This window comes from Ascaphus truei, chromosome 8 (assembly GCF_040206685.1).
Source record: "Ascaphus truei isolate aAscTru1 chromosome 8, aAscTru1.hap1, whole genome shotgun sequence".
NCBI lineage: Eukaryota > Metazoa > Chordata > Amphibia > Anura > Ascaphidae > Ascaphus > Ascaphus truei.
Window position 1 is genome coordinate 45,797,353 of NC_134490.1, and position 19,662 is coordinate 45,817,014.

At 43.4% G+C, this 19,662-nt stretch overlaps 1 protein-coding gene across 1 annotated transcript in view; it reads left to right on the plus strand.

The window, feature by feature from the left end:
* Positions 1-19,662, plus strand: part of SORCS3 (sortilin related VPS10 domain containing receptor 3) — a 445,583-nt gene that overhangs the window by 152,952 nt on the left and 272,969 nt on the right. Inside the window, exon 3 of the mRNA XM_075611819.1 lies at positions 6,355-6,454. Within this exon, the coding sequence (XP_075467934.1) occupies positions 6,355-6,454 (100 nt within the window). The remainder of the gene's footprint in view (positions 1-6,354; positions 6,455-19,662) is intronic.

Here is a 19,662-nt window from a genome sequence, read left to right on the forward strand (position 1 = left end):
TCATACTGAATTTAGTAAATATTACAAGAGTTTGCTTAATACTGTACTGTTTGTTTTATTGTGACGTTATTATATACAGTATGTGATAGTATTATACCAAGAGGGTTTAATCTATTTAGTTTTGTGAGGAGGGGGCTCTGGTACACTCCATCTATGCACAGTGCACCCAACCCCTTTTGGTGGAGGCTTTGCTATAGCGCCATCAAAGAATAATCACGTTTCATCAGGAAGAAGAAGCTAGACCTATTGTTATAAAGCCGGAAATGTGACCATTTACCATTACACCACTTGCAGCGTCCGGCCAGCGGCTCCACATCTAACAGGCTAAACCTATATAAAATTAATTCCTTTAAAAAAAAAAATATTATTGAATAAGAATACATTTCATAGAAAAAAGTTTGTAAAGTTTATACTGAAAAGGAAATGTGTTGTTTTGGTGGGTTTAACTGATCATCTCTCTAATGTCTCATTTATTCTGGCCCATTGCTGATTGATTATTTCACAAGCAGGGGATGTGCATAAATATAATTACATCAACACTGGAGTGTACCAGGCAAGACCATCACCCCCTATACCTCATTCAGTTGTAGATGAAAATAAAGGTAAATTATGAACATTTGAAAGTAACTTAAAATATTCAAACTTCTCATTTGTTTAAAAGAAAAAAAAACTGTCTTTGTTTCAAAGATTAAAATCAAATTGAATGTATCTGAATGGAATTGTAAAATGAGGTCCACCATGAATTATAAACAGCTGTGTGGATCATGTCGACGGACCCCAGCATTTAATAGATGAGACCCCTCAGAATGAATACTTGTGAGGGAGTATACAAGAGGTTTAAAACCTCTCACTCTAGGAGGCCCAGGAAACCACACCCTAGCTTGTCTGCTAGCTGATTGGAAAGGGAAGGTTTAAAATACAGGCAGCAGACTTCCTGCTGTCTCCCTCTGCTCTCAATCTGAGGAAGCAGGTTCCAGAGCACCTGGCTGGGGGAGAGCCAGAATTGCTGCTCTGTTGTCAGTAGAAATGGGTGATTTTCTTTTGGTGGATTTGGATTCACAGCGGATTGGCTGGTTCCTTTGGTCTGCGGATTTCAGCTGATCAATGTCAAAAAGGGCAATTCGTGTTATGCAGATTTTTTTATCATTATTTCCAATACCTCTGCGGATTCCGCAACCCGTGGACGGCTTTGTAGAATCCAATCTGCGGATTCAGCCATCCATTGCACGGATTCGTAACAATCCGTCTACGGGTGGCATCCAATGGCCGATTTTGAATGATTGCGATTTGAAACTGCCCAAATCTGTTTGCGGATTTTACACTGCAAAACGGATGTTGGGGGTAACATCAGCGAAATCCGGGAAACGGATTTGGGTGGATTCGCCCATCTTTAGTAGCCAGAGGCTAAGGACCTTCTTATTGTTATACGCTGTTTATTTTGAACAGTTTGCTTTACTCCTTTATGTTTTGCAACACGGTTTCCCGTGGGAGGAAACAAAGGACCATGAAGTTGGTGTATGAAGTCCTTTCTGACCCTACTTACGGGTAGGCTCCGTCATAATCCTACATACACTGGATTACAGCAACCAAACTAAGATGAGAGCATAGTTACTTAGAACTCACTAAATCTAATCATCCAAATAAAAATGGTTCCGTTTTTTTCCCTGTGCTTGAGTATTACCTAATCCCGTTAGAGTCCTGGAGCGTCTTCCTCTCTGGCACTAATGTGATTAATAAATGCTTGATTAAAGGCTATTGTCAAGGTGACTTCTAACTAGAGACCCTGCTGAGATTTGTTGCTTGCGCCAACATTTCAAGCGAAATGCCCCAAATTGTTCAAAATCCACAATTGCATTTTTTTTAAAGTGTCGAAATAATGGTTTATTCTCTTTTTTTTCTTTATTGAATCCTAAAAACGAAATTGAGCGAACATGTGATGCCCGTTGACTTTTGCAACAAAGTGAACTTTTCAGCCTAGGCAAAAAGCCGAACGTGTATGATTGTTATTTTCCTCAAATAGTTGCAAATTTGGGAATATAATCAGAAACGCATTAGTAAGAATGATGTCAGAGGAATGTTATGCATCTCTCGAGGGTAGGATAAGTTTGGAAATGCTTCTCTGGACGTGGAGAGGTTAATGAGGGTGTTACGATAAGAAATGTACGGCCAATTTGATGAGTGGGAAAAGCAAAGCAAACTGCTGCTCAGTTGCATGGGAAAATCTGGCATTAAGAAGACAAGACAGAGATGTTCAATGTTACATTAACAATACATTCTGAGACAGAATATTATAGTATCTAAATCTAATAAAAGCATATTAGATATTTATAATCAGCGATTTCTGGGGTATACCGGAGGCCGCTGCGGTCTCCTGGAGACAGGACTGCAGTAGTTTAGACCTTCTAAATACTGAAGAGAGACAGAAAGCCAACAGTGCACAAGTATGAAATAGATGCATTAAACAAAGAAAATTATATATAAAACACACATACATTCATAAAGTATAATGACTATAACAACTTACAATTAATAAAAATAGAAATAGTCAGCGGGTCGCACAGGGAACATGAGGAAGACGGTCGAAGGTATATGTTGGTGTTAAGAAAATGGTATATGGTATAGACAGCACAAAATAAAGATCAATAGTACTATCAAAGGAAAAAAAAACCTTATAATGGTGGTGCAAAGGGAACGAAAATAGGTTACCCGTAATCAGTAACTATACAAAAATAAGACAAAAGTTACTAGCACTCGATGAAAAATAAAGAATATAGACAAAGTATGTCCTGTATTTTACTGATAAAGTAACTCTAAGTGAATGAATGATATGTAGAGACAAATCAACATGAAAATTCAGTACAAAAAAACCCACACTGCATATTCATCAGAAAATGAGAGATAATGGTAACATAGCTCGTTATCAAGCAAAGGGGGGAAAATGCAACAAATGGCCAAAAAAGAAAACGGTACGGAGGGAGGGTGGATGGGGGCGTTGGAACGAGGATAATGAGAATTCAATTAAGGGGGGGGGGACATTTTGGGGACTTAGCCCCTTCTTCTGGCCCTTTCCCACAAATTACCCTAAATGACAAAGTCCTCCCTACAATATAAAAAAAGATGAAAAATGTAATTGCGGCGGTAAAGTTCCATGCAATTCTGAAATATCTCACTGGGTGTTACTCAAAAGAGGGGGAAATAGCAAAATAAGGTATGCTCCAACGGGAGTGGTGGTAAATAGTCCATCTCAGTGGCTGGGAAAACTGCAACTGGAGTAGTGGCAATGTTCTCCGACTGGAACCAATCAGTCTACAGAGGAGGACGCCAGGTGACCACCTCCGTAGACTGATTTGTTCATGTCGAAAAACAGTGCAGGGTGGGGGAGGGAGGGATTAAAGGCCATAGACTGCAGAGCAGAGAGTACCCCACTTGCAGAACTGACTATGAGGGAAAAACAGAAAACCCTCCCTGGAAGCAGGGAGAGACATAAACAAGAGCCATGAGGAGGAGGGGGGTAGAGTAGTTGATTATGGTAGCTGGCAGATGGACAGCTGTGCTACAAGAAACATAGTAACAGAGGAGACAGGGAAGGGGAGTAAATGAAGCACTAAGTTACTAATCAACAGCAAGGGCAAGAACACAGAGCTGGAGACAGCACAGTCAAGATTTTCCTCTATTTTCAAGAGTGCTCTTAAATTACAGCGCATCAAAATGATCAGAAAAGAAACGTAACCACCTCAGGGGATTAATCTGCACAGTATTATATCCTGTGTAAGGGAAAAGAACAGCTGTTGTGTCCTGACCAAACATGATTCTGCATTTCTACCTTTCTTTACGCCATAAAAACATAAGAGCAAATAGCAGCAGCAAGTCCTTTCCAGAGGTATGTCAGCCTTAAAGGGCTCACCCTACCAAAAGCACCTTAACTCTGCGACTTATATAAATAAGGATGGTATATCTATAAATATATATTGTCATTTAGGGTAATTTGAGGGAGCTATGACCTACACAATGTCTGTGAGAATGGGCCAGAAGAAGGGGCTAAGCCCTCAAAATATCCCCCCCCCTGAATTGAACTATCATTATCTCGTTCCAACCCCCCCTCCACCCTCCCTCCGTACCGTTTTTTTTTTGGCCATTTGTTGCATTTTTCCCCCTCTCCTTTCCCCCTTTGCTTGATAACAAGTTATGTTACCATTATCTTGCATTTTCAGATGACTATGCAGTGTGTTTTTTTTGTACTGAATTTTCATGTTGATACATACATACATACACCAAATCAGTAAAAAAATTATATATATATATATATATATATATATATATTTTTTTTTTTTTTTTTTCTGTGGCAGGATGGCCCCACACAGGGTCAGTAAGAGTTCCAAACCGTGAGTTAAGCTGTAACTGCAGTGATTTATTATACATGATAACAACAAAAGTATATGCACTCTGTCCCTTTAAGGAAAACAAAACCATAAAATAAAACCCTACTCCCCTTGGGAGACTAACTACACAGCAGGTACCACCTGGGTAGCTAGCCTACTTCCAGATAACCCAATACTATGCAAAATATCAAATGAAAATATAAAGTCCTTATCTGACATTTGCTGGGGAATCCGTCCCTGGGTCCTCTGCCTGAGTGTGAGTCCTAGCTAGTCCCAGCAGACCCTGCTTCCTGCAGGCCTGGGGAACCAGTGCAACCAGGCTTTTTCTGGTTTGGAAAAGTCACTCTCTCTCTGTGGCAGTTCTCTGCCTACCTCTTAAACCCTTGTTCATTCAGGAGGTCTTATTAATCAGCTGCAGGTGCAGCTAGCCTCTCCAGGAGGAGTTTAACTGTCTGTATGCTGGAAAGCACACATACTGCTCTACTCCAGCACACAGAGACAGTGACTCTGTCACTATATATACAGTATTAGCAAAAAACTGCAGCACTCGCAAATATACTGGAGCTTGAGAAAGGATCTGTGGGGTCCGAAACGTTGCACATTTTTTGTGGTTTGCCATGTGATACCATTACATTTCTTTTTGCAATATATAGGCGAGTGCTGTGGATTTTTGCTACTATACATTTCAAGGGCTGGTTGGTGATCCTAGTCCTTTTGCTTGCACCCCATACAAAACGAAGTATTATATATATATATATATCTACGGAGATGGTAAGTGTGAACACACACACCACCCTCCCCCCACACACACACCTAGCTCTCTGCCGGTCCGGGGGCTCCGTGTTTACTCCTCTCCCTCCTCCTGTCAGTCCCGGTATCCAACTTCCGACCGGGATCAAGCTCCCCCCTCCGGTCAGGTGAAAGTTGGATCTTGGCGCTGACAAGAGGGAGAGGAGGAAGGTAAGGGGCCAATGGCGGTTACAATGCCCAAAGACCGGCCCTTAAGGGGTCTGATTAGAGGTTTTAGGGTAATGGGTTAAGGGTTTTAGTGTAAGTGGTTCAATTAGAGGTTAGGGAAAGGGATTAAGGTTAGGGGTTTTAGAGTAAGGGGTTAGGGTAATGGGTTAAGGGTTAATGGGTTACAGTAAGGGATTTACGTTTGCAGTGAAACGGCCAGTTAGCTATACCCTATGCCTAATCGGCTGCGGCAAGATGGCATGCGCCAAAATGTCCTAGACCGTAGCAGAGACTCAGTGATGTTCAGTTTGTCAGTGCTGTCAAATCAATCAGTCAGTTACCTCCCTCATTTAATTGCTCTCTGATCCAAAACACAGTACAGGCATACCCCGCATTAACGTACGCAATGGGACCGGAGCATGTATGTAAAGTGAAAATGTACTTCAAGTGAAGCACTCTCTTTTTCCCAGTTTTGATGCATGTACTGTACAGCAATTGTCAAATACGTGCATAACTGATGTAAATAACGCATGTGTAACAGGCTCTATAGTCTCCCTGCTTGTGCACAGCTTCGGTACAGGTAGGGAGCCGGTATTTCTGCTCAGGACGTGCTGACAGGCGCATGCGTGAGCTGCCGTTTGCCTATTGAGCGAAATGTACTTACTTGCGAGTGTACTTAAAGTGAGTGTCCTTAAAGCGGGGTATCTCATAAATCAATTATAAGTGATAGCGGTCTTTCTCTATCTCATTTGTAATATATTGACACTTTTTGTTATGATTGTAACTTACACTTTCTTCCTTCCTTGCAAGCCTTTAGGTTCTGTTTCCAACAGTCATGTGTTAGAATTTCAAGATTGAGCTCCACGTAGCATTAATGTTTTGGCTTTACCCTGTATTTATCTCTGATTTAAAGCATGTTTTTTTTTTCTGTGAAAATTGTATTTTTCACACTCCGTTTGAACAGGAAAGCTTTGACAAATGGTACCTGATTTATCTTTCTTTATCCTTTTCTTTACAGGTCCACAGACTATGGTACCACTTATGAAAAGTTTAATGAAAAAGTGGGCTTGAAAACCGTGCTAAGCTATCTGTATGTGAGTCCCACCAACAAGGAAAAGGTAAGTCACCATCTTTGCATATCACTCAGTAGAGATGAGTGACTGTCCCTCTATATCATTCAGTAGAGATGAGTGACCGTCCCTACATTTCACTCAGTAGAAATGTGACCATCCTTGCATAACACTAGTAAAGATGAGTGACCGTCCCTGCATATCATTCAGTTGAAATGAGTGACCATCCCTGCATATCACGCAGTAGAGATGAGTGACCATCCCTGCATATCATTCAGTAGAGATGAGTGACTGTCCCTGCATATAATTGAGTAGAGATGAGTGACTGTCCCTGCCTATCATTCAGTAGAGATGAGTGACTGTCCTGCATATTATTCAGTAGAGATGAGTGACTGTCCCTGCATATCATTCAGTAGAGATGAGTGACTGTCCCTGCATATAATTGAGTAGAGATGAGTGACTGTCCCTGCATATCATTCAGTAGAGATGAGTGACTGTCCCTGCATATCATTCAGTAGAGATGAGTGACTGTCCCTGCATATAATTGAGTAGGGATGAGTGACTGTCCCTGCATATTATTCAGAAGACATGAGTGACTGTCCCTGCATATCATTCAGTAGAGATGAGTGACTGTCCCTGCATATCATTCAGTAGAGATGAGTGACTGTCCCTGCATATTATTCAGTAGAGATGAGTGACTGTCCCTGCATATTATTCAGTAGAGATGAGTGACTGCCCCTGCATATCACTCAGTAGAGATGAGTGACTGTCCCTGCATATTATTCAGTAGAGATGAGTGACTGTCCCTGCATATTATTCAGTAGAGATGAGGGACTGTCCCTGCATATCACTCAGTAGAGATGAGTGACTGTCCCTGCATATTATTCAGTAGAGATGAGTGACTGTCCCTGCATATTATTCAGTAGAGATGAGTGACTGTCCCTGCATATTATTCAGTAGAGATGAGTGACTGTCCCTGCATATTATTCAGTAGAGATGTGGGAAACGTCCCAGTTCGCAAAAATTCCAGCACATTATCTCAAAAATTCCCAAAATGTTGGAGCAAAGGATTTTTTTGGTTCACTGTTATAAAAATGGGCACTTTGTCAGTTATTTGTGTGAATACAAATCAATTATCAAAAGTTGTCAATATTCACCAAAATTCAACAACCATTTTCACAAAATATTTACATAAATTGCTCTTAAGGTGCCTCTCTAACCAATTTATTTGCCATTGGTGATTCCTGGAGAGTTTTCATGTCGAGCTGTGAATGTGCAAAATCTGAGACTTTAAATGAATATTTCACACATCTCTACTGGTCAATATTCTTTGATTCTGTCTTACCTATAGTCAAGAAGATTTCAATTCTATTCATTTTATTGGTCCTGAAATCTTCCTTAGCGCGGTGGTAGCCCCCTTCACAACATATTGACGAAGAACCAATACTCTGAGCCGTCTTCCCAGGGCCAGTGGAAATGCAAAGTCACACAGAATTGTCACCACTAATTGGAAAGCATTTTCTCATTGAATCAAAAGAAGAAGAAAAAAACATGTTTTTAATGAGAATAATAAAGAAAAACTATGTTCTGAAACTGGAAACTTACGAGAAAGTATCTGGGAAAGGGCAGAAGTTGAATAAAATGAAAAGTAAAATTATCATCCTAAGCACAAATCTTTTCCATAAATGTAACCAAACAGAAGTATGAGAATATGAGTTTCGCATTTATATATAATATTTCATATTTTCATGACACATTATTTTAGACTTGTGATCGTATTATTATATGAACAATTTGATAGCGAAATAAAGTAATTTCTGACTTTGACGCAAGCAACCTAAATTATCTGGTGCATAGTCTAGTGCAAGATTCTAATCAAGGAGGCCATCTTTAAAGTGTTCTGTAACTTAACAATAAAAAAAGCAGTAAAAGAAAATGTCAGCAAACATAAAACACTATAATAACGACACTGAAGACAGGAGGGAGACAATGCGGGCAATAATTGGTAGAAATACAGTAGCAGTGCTGCATTGAAATCTTTTATTGGCATACGACTTATCAGAAAGACAAAATGACCTTAATATGTCCAGTTTAAAAGACAGAAGGAAGAGGGGCATATAATAGAAACTGTCACATATATATAGCGTTAGGCCTCGTCCAGGGTGGCGCTGAGCGGGCGGGCATGCTCATGCTGGCCGTGATGAAACACATTGCGGCAATGTGTGTGGCCAGCGTGAGCAAGCGCTCAGAGCAAGCAAATTTCAACCAGCTCCGTGACGTCATGGCCGCGCCCCCAGGCGAGAGTGCGCCTAGCCGGCCACGAATCGCCCGGCCGAGCAGGGCGTAGCGCACGAGCGCCTGTGCGCCCGTTCCCTGCCTGGCCGCAGCCTTACAAGGTGCAGCTTAGAGGAGGGAAGGGAGAGGGGGATATGATAGATGCGGTCACATATATAAAGGGTTCATGTGTGCAGCTTAGAGGAGAGAAGGGAGAGAGATATGATACAAACTGTCATATATATATATATATATATATATATATATATACAGGCATACCCCGCATTAACATACGCAATGGGACCGGAGCATGTATGTAAAGCGAAAATGTACTTAAAGTGAAGCACCACCTTTTTTCCACTTATCGTTGCATGTACTGTACTGCAATCATCATATACATGCATAACTGATGTAAATAACGCATGTGTAACAGGCTCTATACTCTCCATGCTTGCGCACAGCTTCGGTACAGGTAGGGAGCCGGTATTGCTGTTCATGACGTGCTGACAGGCGCATGCGTGAGCTGCCGTTTGCCTATTGGGCGATATGTACTTACTCGCGAGTGTACTTAAAGTGAGTGTCCTTAAAGCGGGGTATGCCTGTATATATATATAGTTTCAACATAGTACAGGAGGGAAGCATATTTCAGCGAAAGAGAAGAGCTAGAACAAGGGGCTGCGCTCTGAAGCTGGAGTGCAGCAGCAAAGGGGAAATGTATCTCTTCATGGAGTGAGGGGTGGATTTGTGGAATAGCACCCCCTCGCAGAGGTGGTAGAGGTAATACAGCAAAGGAATTTAAAAAATGCTTGGGACAGACATCAGGCTAAATCGTAAATACGAAAGCCCCAAGTATCACCTAGTGTCTGAGGTTTTACACCGGGTAGGAGAATGTGCAGATAAAATAGGGCAAGGTTTTTTTAATATGCAAAATTCTATGTTTAAACAGCCAGAGCGACCTCTGGTGCAATACAGGAGTGCCCTGCCCTAATGCAAATGAGTTAACCTGTTCTGTGCCAGATTGCTGTGGCATTGAGCAGGTGTCCTGCGCATCGAGGTGTGACGCCCGAAGCACAAACATTTATTCCCTTGCTCTGAGTTTTGAAATGAAGCCAGTTATATCTCAGGCTGTGATTAATGTCTAATCTTCAGCATATACTCTATTGAGACATCCAGCCTGATTTCAAGCTGAGCAAGACTTTGCAAATCATTAAAAGTTTGCGGACGTTCCCTTACATGGCCTTTCCCGGCTCCGGTTCAAGCTTTCCTTCGTCTTTGTGAGATGCGTGGCATGGAAGATACAGAGACTCACATACAAACCTTTCACTGGCAGCAATTTCTGGCACTGAAGGGGTTAAAAAAAATAGAAGTACTGGGCACATACCAAATATAATAATCACAGTTTATTTAATGAAAAAACTGCCCAGTCCTCCTGTTTCATACATACTGTACCTGCACTATTGGCGTTTCCCGGGGCGATCGCTATTTGCACTGCAGGTTTTTTTACTGAGATATGCAAGTTTATTCTTTTTCTTTACTATTATGTGCTTAATCATGCTCTATATATCCTCAGCGGAAAGGGTTAAAGCCAGTCAGGTATAAGTGATTATCTGCTTCAACAACTGAGCTACCGATTGAGCCACCTGAGCTGAAGCAGGACTATCCCTAATACCTGACCTGTTGGTGGCCCTTCTGGACTGGAGTTGGCCACTCCTGGGTTAAAGTATCAGCCCGTGTTTCTTGATATTACTAATAGTACTTATTTTCTTATATAGCTCTGAGAGTGTAATCTGTGCTGTACATAGATATTGTAGAGCTTACAATGACATTTTACTGCTTGAGGCAAAGGGAGGTGCAGTAAAATGGCTTGCTCAAGATCATGAACCCCTAATTTCTGGGGTTCTCCATTTCCAGAGATAATGCAGTACTAGGGAGATAATGTTACCACCTTCTATTGGGGATCCCGTGGGACCTCTGTCTAATCGTGGCTCCCGATTTAAAAACACCTCCATTTTTTTTTTAAACATTCAATGAGCAGGAAGAGGAGAGAGCAAGCCGCAGAGAGGAGAGAAATGCAGATGTCAATAAGTCCTCGCGCGGTGAAATTTACGCGATCCTCGTTATAACGCGGTCTCATTCCGTGGACCCCAAGGACCGCGTTATAACGGGGTTCAGCTATATATGTGTATGATAACTTTTTGTTGATTAGCATTTAAATGTAAACAGCATTGGAGTATGAACAGTTATTATGTGTTGGACAATGAAACAGAATAAAATACAAACACTCGGCAGCTATAATAAGAAACCGCCTAATAATGTCGTCCTCAGGCACATCCCTGATATTCTACAATATCTGACTAATCGAATCCGGGCACGAGATTTAACTGTTTGAGTGGCATCAAAATGTTACACCAGTTATATTAGAATCACCCTTTTAGTTATTGACACATTTCTGAAATAAATAATTTACTGGGACATTAAATCCATGTATTTTCTATTAATTCTGTCACTTATATTGACAATGAATTTGCATAAATGTAATAGGCTTAAAAAAGGGATTGTAAAAGCTACAAGTTAGGACCAGTATAAATACAGCTATTTTATCTCTGAAAACAGTATTTTATTCCTCTGAGAAATCAATATGTTGCTGCTATTTTGTATGTCAGTTTGTGACTGGGCGCTTTAAACATTCTGGCCATGTCTCAGGTGGCACAAACCTCGCTGACTAGTGGTCTCATGAACGATACAAACCTCAGTTTGTCGCCTGCCTGGATTTCCGCAGCCACACACATTTCGTTTTCATTACGGGGTGCTGGCTTAGGCACAATCTATTTTGCCTTGATAAATTAAAGTCCCCCTGCTGCAGAATTGGTGCATAAAAACAGCACTAGGTTAATCAAGGTACAAATAGGTTTCTTTCAATTATATTTATATTTGATAAATTATATTTGGATAAATTTCTTGGCGGTTTGAATTGCTCATCACATGCAACCAGTGTCTGCATTTCTCCAAACGCACACTCATTCCTTTTGCATACGAGCATTTATAGGGACCATAGATGCATGTTAAAAATAACAGTGCTAAAAATAAACACTGTCTAACACCAAGTATAAGGCTGAGGAAATATCTCTGACTTGTGATCCGTGTTTGTGACAGTTTTGTAATGTTCACACCCATTAGGGCCTCAAGCTTCTCAGTAACACACAAGCTGTACCATTGGCAATCTAACCCTCCTCACTGCAAGCAAGGCTGCCTTGTTATGATCAATAATAATTAATATTTAATTAAATCAATAATCGCAGTTGACATGAGCAAAACCTGAGGGGTTTTGCATCAGTTCCTCCTTATTCCTCAATATAAACTGTAGCAGCATCTCTGTGATCTCCCCTGCTACACGTCTCCTGTTAGACTTCTTGTTTCTGACAGCACCTTATTAGTTTAACACTTTTGCTAGCACTCATTACTGCCTTGTGGATTAGCAGTTATTTGGTGGAGGAGAAAGTGTTACATCTACTTCTAATTGATTTACCAGTGAGCAGGATAATTACTTTCCCAAGAACGCAGCCCTGCAGATGTACGCTGGGAAAGTGTGTCGCATTGGCCAGTGCCAAAGGGCATCCTTTTCTCATCTGGTATATAATCCCAGTGCAATGATTATGCAAATATGATGTCATGTAAGTGACTGCATAAAACATCACCCAATCACAGACAATTTTGCTGAACAATGTTCTTGAGACATTTTGATTTGATCCCTGTCAACGCCCTGTGATGTCGCCGCCAAGTCATGTGGTCTGACACGGGCAGGGGCCGCCTGACCTTGTGGCTACGTCCTGAGTTTTCAGCTCGTTTTCTGGAGGGGGATGGAAGCGGGAAGCTCGTGTAGCTAGGTCCCACTGGGTCCCCTTTCTGCCCCTTACCTTCGGAAGCATGTGGGGTTGCAGCTGGTGCAGGGCGCTTGTGTGGGCGTTGCGGGAGGCTGGACAGTGTCTGCAGGTATTCAGGATGGTGAGCGCGTTGCCAGAGGCTCCGGCGGCTCCCTTTGCAGGGCGCCACCATTTTGTAATAGATTACGCATGCACTAGTTTTGCGTATGCACAGTAGGACCGCATGAGAGGCGGCCATTAGGTAGAAGGGCTCTGCGGGAACTACAAGCCCCAGAAGGCCTTGGGGCGGCCGGGTGACGCGGGTCGGTTTAGCCAATAGGGATGCTGCATTTGTGGTGAGGGGAGAGAGGCAGTTTGGCACGAGGGAGCTCACGCTGACAGTTAGGTCAGTTAGTCAAGGAGCAAGTCGTAAGCAGCATAGCAAGGGGATAGGTAAGGTCCAGGGAGAAGTGCTCCACTGGACTTGGCCAGAACATCCCCTTAGGTCCCAGCTAGACCCTATCACTAATAGCTTGTGTGCTGTAGGGAAGGCCCCCTAGACAGGGACGCTCCCCTTGGCAAATTATTGTTAGTCAGCATATATGTTACGGGTGCACGCGTTGTGCGCTGCCTGCATCTGGGATAAGACCAGGCCATCAAACCAGAGACTATCCTAAGGTGGGACCGTCCAACTGGATACCACCCCATGCGTAGGCGGATCTACGGTGGACCGACTGATCGGTTGTTTGTTAGTACCCAGTGGCACCTGGGGGCTGGAGCGCCCGGTCATGTATATCTACAAGTGCACCAATAATACATGTGGGCAGCGCTGTCACACACTTGGGGTGGGATTGGCTATTGTGGCCTGGACACTGGGACACTGGTGCTCCTGCACCCAAGTACTGTGGGGATATTCCACGGGTCGGTATATATATATATATATATATATATATATATATATATATATATATATAAATATATAAATATATATAGTGGTTGACAAATCACCAAAAAATCTACTCGCCACACAAAAAAATCTACTCGCCACCTAGTACCAAACGTGTGCTGCTTGGGCCAATATTTACTCGCCCGGGGGTTAAATCCACTCGCCCGGGGCGAGCAAATGTATAGGTTTGTCAAACACTGTATAATATATATATATTGTATTGTTATATGTTATGTTGCATTGTTCCTGTAATAAGTTACTATCCAGTAAATACTGTTACATATACCCTTGTGTGCAATTATTGATTGTATTGTCTTGGGAGGGGCTACCTTCGTCTTTCACTTGCTTCATCAGTGGTGCCGCGTTCATGTGACCGCAATCTGTCACTCAAAGGCTGCCGCCCCCCAGGCACTCAAAGGGTTAAGTCAGTAACTTATGTACTGCAAGTAGCCACAAGCAACATATAATGTTTCGTTCTATAATTTCCATTTTCAAACTTTTCCTAGTTATTAGGCTTTTGGGCACACATTTTTAAAGCAATAAACACTTGATAAAGAAGGTGTTATATGTTGAGTGCTTTCTTATTATAACAATCACTGTACATGTTGCTACGAAGCACTTCAGCTTTTCAAGTAATTATATGTACTTAGTCTTATGGTTGAACATGGCAGTTTTATGTGTAATGTATATAGCATAATATTTGTTGAGTTTTCGTATTAGGCTTTCAAGCTTAATTTTGCATTACTAATAACTTTATCTGCAATTGGGAAGAGAATGCAAATCATGGAAGGAAGAATATTCATGTCTGTATTACAATTTTAATATAAAGCCCTTCGGGTTCAGCAATGCATTGCTCAAAGAGCTTAGTGTGTCCCAAATATGGTGAGCTCACAGCTTCAGTATGCTGTAAGGACACGTCCCGGTGCTGGAGTGGAGATCTGCTCCATTTTAATGAGTTGGACTGAAATGTTCTTCATAGCACATTGAATAGGGAGATCAGAGGGAGCTTGGGGTTTTATGGAACTGACAGGGAAGAGAATGGACTCTGTGCTGGAACACAACTCTTTTAGGTGCTGTTCGACCCAATTAAGTGACCTCATCTCCATTAAGATATGGGACACATCATTCCAATTGTGTTAAGGAGAAACACAGTCATGAGGCGCACACAGGCTTCCTCTCCACAGCACAAGTACTGTACCCTGCTGGCAATATTTCTGGAAAATGTCTGCAGTACAGATTCCACCTTGAATCGATTGCTTAAAAACTCATAATATTTTGTCTAATTAAAGATTGGTTTATTTTTATATTTAGGCGAAAACACAAAGGAAATCTCAACAAAACCGCGTGTATTCCCTTTATTCCCCTTTGTTGGGGGAGATGCAGGAAAACCAATATGTCTTATTAGTCTTCTGCTTTAAAAGAGCAATCCAGGAATGAAAGCATTATAAGGTTTAGTTAGCCCTTAATGCCATACGGACCTGCAGACATTATATACTCCTCCTGAAGCTCATAGAGCAGTCATTAAAATACATTTATAACAGGACTTGCATATGCGTATCTGAGCTTTCTGTACACAAATCCTATTATCAATATAAATATAGACACATTAACCTAATACAGAAGTTATTGGGCAATAAGTATCAAGATGGCGCAATTTGTTCCCACGTTTTTTCTTTTGTGTCAGTGGCAAATCTAATAAACTTTATATAAGAGATGTGGTTTGTTACTTAGGAGCAGAGGTTAATGACACAGGGGAAAGGGCAATCTGCATCACATTGCTACAGCTGTTGATATATCGCTGGAGGAGATGTGTACAGAGGTATTTAGAACAGGAGATGTTTTAAAGAGAAAATAGGCTTTTATTTGCTGGTCGGGTTTAAACAACATAAACAGCTTATGTTTCCTGCAAAATCAGGGTTAAATGAAAACAAACACAACAGGACTAACTCCCATAGGGAGCACAGACTGTACTACACTATATCTATGTGTTGGGGGGCTAGGCACCTTACCAACACCAGTCAAAGAAACAGTTCACAGGTGGAGGGCAGTTACCTTGGGCCCCGGCTTCCTCCAGTCTGGCTAGGAGTGGGGCAAAGCGTCCCTGTGCAGGCTTGGGTCAGGGAGAAATAGTCCCTGCTTGATCTCTTCAGCAGTTAAGGGAATCTTCCTGGACTAGAGATCTCCCTGCAGTGAAAAGAAAGATACAAGCGCAAGGGTTCACATAATAAACTTTAGTAAAAAGTGTGTATATATATATATATATATATATATATATATATATATATACAGTGTTCGACAAATCACCCAAAAATCTACTCGCCCAACCAAAAAATCTACTCGCCACCTAGTCCCGCCCCCAACTCCGCCCCTAGTCCCACCCCCAACTCCGCCCCTAGTCCCGCCCCCAACCCCGCTTTAAAATAAAATATATAAATAAAATACATTTAATAAATTCCTAGTCAGAACAACATTCGTTTTTGACATAAATGTATTTATTGTATTACATTTTACTACAATTAGTCCTTGTTAGGGGTGTGTGTGTGTGTGTGTGTGTGTGTGTGTGTGTGTGTGTGTGTGTGTGTGTCAATGTCGGATCTAGAAATAAAAGCCAGATGTGAATGACTAGTTTCCTGAACCCCTTAACCAGTGTCTGGACGTCCCCGCTTCACAGAGAGAGACAGAGAGAGACAGACACACACCCACACACACACAGAGAGCGGCACACCCACACAGAGAGAAAGAGAGACACACAGAGAAAGAGAGACACAGAGAAAGAGAGAGAATGAGAGACACACACACTGAGAGAATGAGAGACAAAGAGAGAGTGCGACAGAGAGAGGGTGACAGAGAGAGGGAGAGGGTGACAGAGAGAGGGAGAGGGTGACAGAGAGAGGGTGACAGAGTGAGGGAGAGGGCGACACAGGGAGAGGGCGACACAGGGAGAGGGTGGGTGACACAGGGAGAGGGTGGGTGACACAGGGAGAGGGTGGGTGACACAGGGAGAGGGTGGGTGACACAGGGAGAGGGTGGGTGACACAGGGAGAGGGAGGGTGACACAGGGAGAGGGAGGGTGACAGGGATAGGGAGGGTGACAGGGAGAGGGAGGGTGACAGGGAGAGGGAGGGTGACAGGGAGAGGGAGAGGGTGACACAGGGACAGGGAGAGGGTGACACAGGGACAGGGAGAGGGTGACACAGGGAGAGGGTGACACAGGGAGAGAGAGGGTGACACAGGGAGAGGGAGAGAGAGGGTGACACAGGGAGAGGGAGAGAGAGGGTGACACAGGGAGAGGGAGAGAGGGTGACACAGGGAGAGGGTGACACAGGGAGAGGGAGAGAGGGTGACACACTCACAGACACAGACACCCACTCTCACTCAGACAAACTCTCACACACACACACACACACACACACACACACACACACACACACACAGTCTGTCACTCACACACACACACAGTCTGTCACTTACACACACACAGTCTGTCACTCACACACACAAACACTCACCCGCAAGGCAGGGGGTCGCACATGGCAGCGGGGGCCTCCGCACGGCAGGAGGGCCTCTGCAAGGCAGGGGGGTCGAACACGGCAGGAGGGCCTCTGCAAGGGGCCGCGCCCCCTCCAGAGGGGGACGCCGACACCGCAGTATCCTGCTTAGACCGAGCAGGGAGAGGCTCCGGTGAGGGGATTTCCCCTGCTTAGAGCAGGGAGAGGCCCCGGTGAGGGGATTTCCCCTGCTTAGAGCAGGGAGAGGCTCCGGTGAGGGGATTTCCCCTGCTTAGAGCAGGGAGAGGCTCCGGTGAGGGGATTTCCCCTGCTGAGAGCAGGGAGAGGCACGCGTGGGGTGAGGGGGGGGTCACGGAGGCCGGGAGAGATTGGGGTGAGGGGTGGATGGCCCGATGGGAGGGGGTGGTGGATGGCCGATGCGAGGGGGGGTGGATGGCCTGATGGGAGGGAGGGGGGGGGCGGATGGCCCGATGGGAGGGGGGAGGGGGGGGGGGGCGGATGGCCCGATGGGAGGGAGGGGGGTGACAGATGGCCCTGCAGGGGCCTGAGGCAGACAGGCGTGGAAGGGGCTGGCTGGCGGAAGGGGGAGGAGTGGAAGAGCTGAGGAGGGAAAGTTGCTGAGAGGCAGGGGAGGAGCGAAGGCAGTGATCAGACAGCTGGCTTTTTTTTTTTTTTTCTCCAGCGCGAGCGCGGGAAAAACAGCAGCGCGAGCGCGGGAAATTTAAAAAATAAATGTGTGCTGCTTGTGCCAATATTTACTCGCCCGGGGGTTAAATCCACCTGCCCCGGGCGAGTAAATGTATATAATTGTCGAACACTGTATTATTATATATATATATATATATATTTATTATTTTTTTAAGCACATATAGAGTTACATATAAAAATAACAATATTGCATTGAAATTGATAGTGTTACCAGGTGTCCCTTAAACGTCACAAACTGATCTTAGTTTTCAAGAAGAAATTCGACCAGCTTGTAAAGCAGAACGGTGATGATCAGCACACGGATAAAGTGTAACACCGGTAGGGAAGGCAGCCGCTCCCGGTCCGATGTTATAGACAGTCACGTCCCAAACTTAGAAGAAAGGTAAGTCCAACATAGCTCCCACCTCTGATGGTCCCGGCAAGCAAACACCCACAGCACGTCAGTTAAGGATCGACTCTGATTAGGGAATGCACCCACTCATCTCCATTGAGCTCCATGTATCACTGTAGTACGGGTGAAGGGGAGGGCTGGCTCACCGTCATGTAGGTGAAAGGTGGTTGGATCACCTAAACTGCACCACAGCTGGGCACAAAATCAACCTCATCTTGTAAGTTGATTCAATAGTTGGCAAATAAAGATAAACTTCACTCAAATGGCGATAAAGAGCTAAATGTTGATACGAAATGCGTTGGAAATAGATTGTGTGCTGTTTCTCTATATTTTGCTCTTTTTCTTAACCGCTCAGTGCTGTCTCAGGCTCTGTCAATAGGTCTTATTACGTGAAAAGGGATTCACCCTGTTACAATCGCATTATAACATTTCACTGAATGTCTCCTCCCAGAGTCCTCTCTGATAGAGAAGTGTACATGAACTGACAAACATGGACACAGTTGTCACTTTTTTGTGAGTGTCAAAAGTAAAAAAATCTGCCAGATGTGTGAGCACGGTAAGGGCAATAGTGTATGCATGGTACAGGCGATAGTCTGAGCACGGTAAGGGCAATAGTGTGAGCACGGTAAGGCGATAGTGTGACCACGATACGGGCGACAGTGTGAGCACGGCACAGACGACAGTGTGAGCACGGCACAGACGACAGTGTGAGCATGGTACGGGCAATAGTGTGAGAATGGTATGGGCAGTAGTGTGAGCATGGTACAGGCGATAGTGTGAGCATGGTACGGGCAATAGTGTGAGAATGGTATGGGCAGTAGTGTGAGCATGGTACAGGCGATAGTGTGAGCATGGTACGGGAGATAGCTTACAGGCGATAGTGTAAGCATGGTACGGGCGACAGCGTGAGCATGGTATGGGCGAATGTGATTTAACACTAACATAAACAGCTGTTTGGTTAACTGTAATTTTTGAAAGCAGGCTACAGTACTTTGTTACCAGTGCCCTGTATATTCAGAATATCTCCACAATAATCCGTGTATCTGAACTTTGTCACATAATGTTTCACTGCTGCATTTCTATATGAGCCATTTGTGCAGCCCCAGACCAAATCTCCCGTCTGTTCGGCTCTTTGAACGTCTTTTTATGCTGATTCTGATCCGTGGCATTCTGACAAACGACAAGTTGTTCCTCTGATCTCCCAAAGAATGTGTTTCAGTTTTTGCAGTGTGTGTTATCCTGTGTATGAATGGGAAATAATAACAGATTATTTCTGCAATTCACCAGTCCCTGCACATTTAGAATCTTTACCTAAGCATCTCTATAATAAAGAGCAATTGCACCTACAAGTGACTGCTGGGAAACCATCTGGCATAAAGGTTCCCGTTCTTAGGTTACAAACTGTTTTTGATTATTGGCTGTGCAGTTTGCTATCTTCCTTTTTTATGTTTTGATGAAAATCTCATTAGACCATTGGACGTTTTTCTGTTTCATTTTTAATTCTGATAAGTGATTTGTCTCCACCTTCTCTTAAAAAATGTTGTAAACCCCTTCTCTACCAGAGGGAG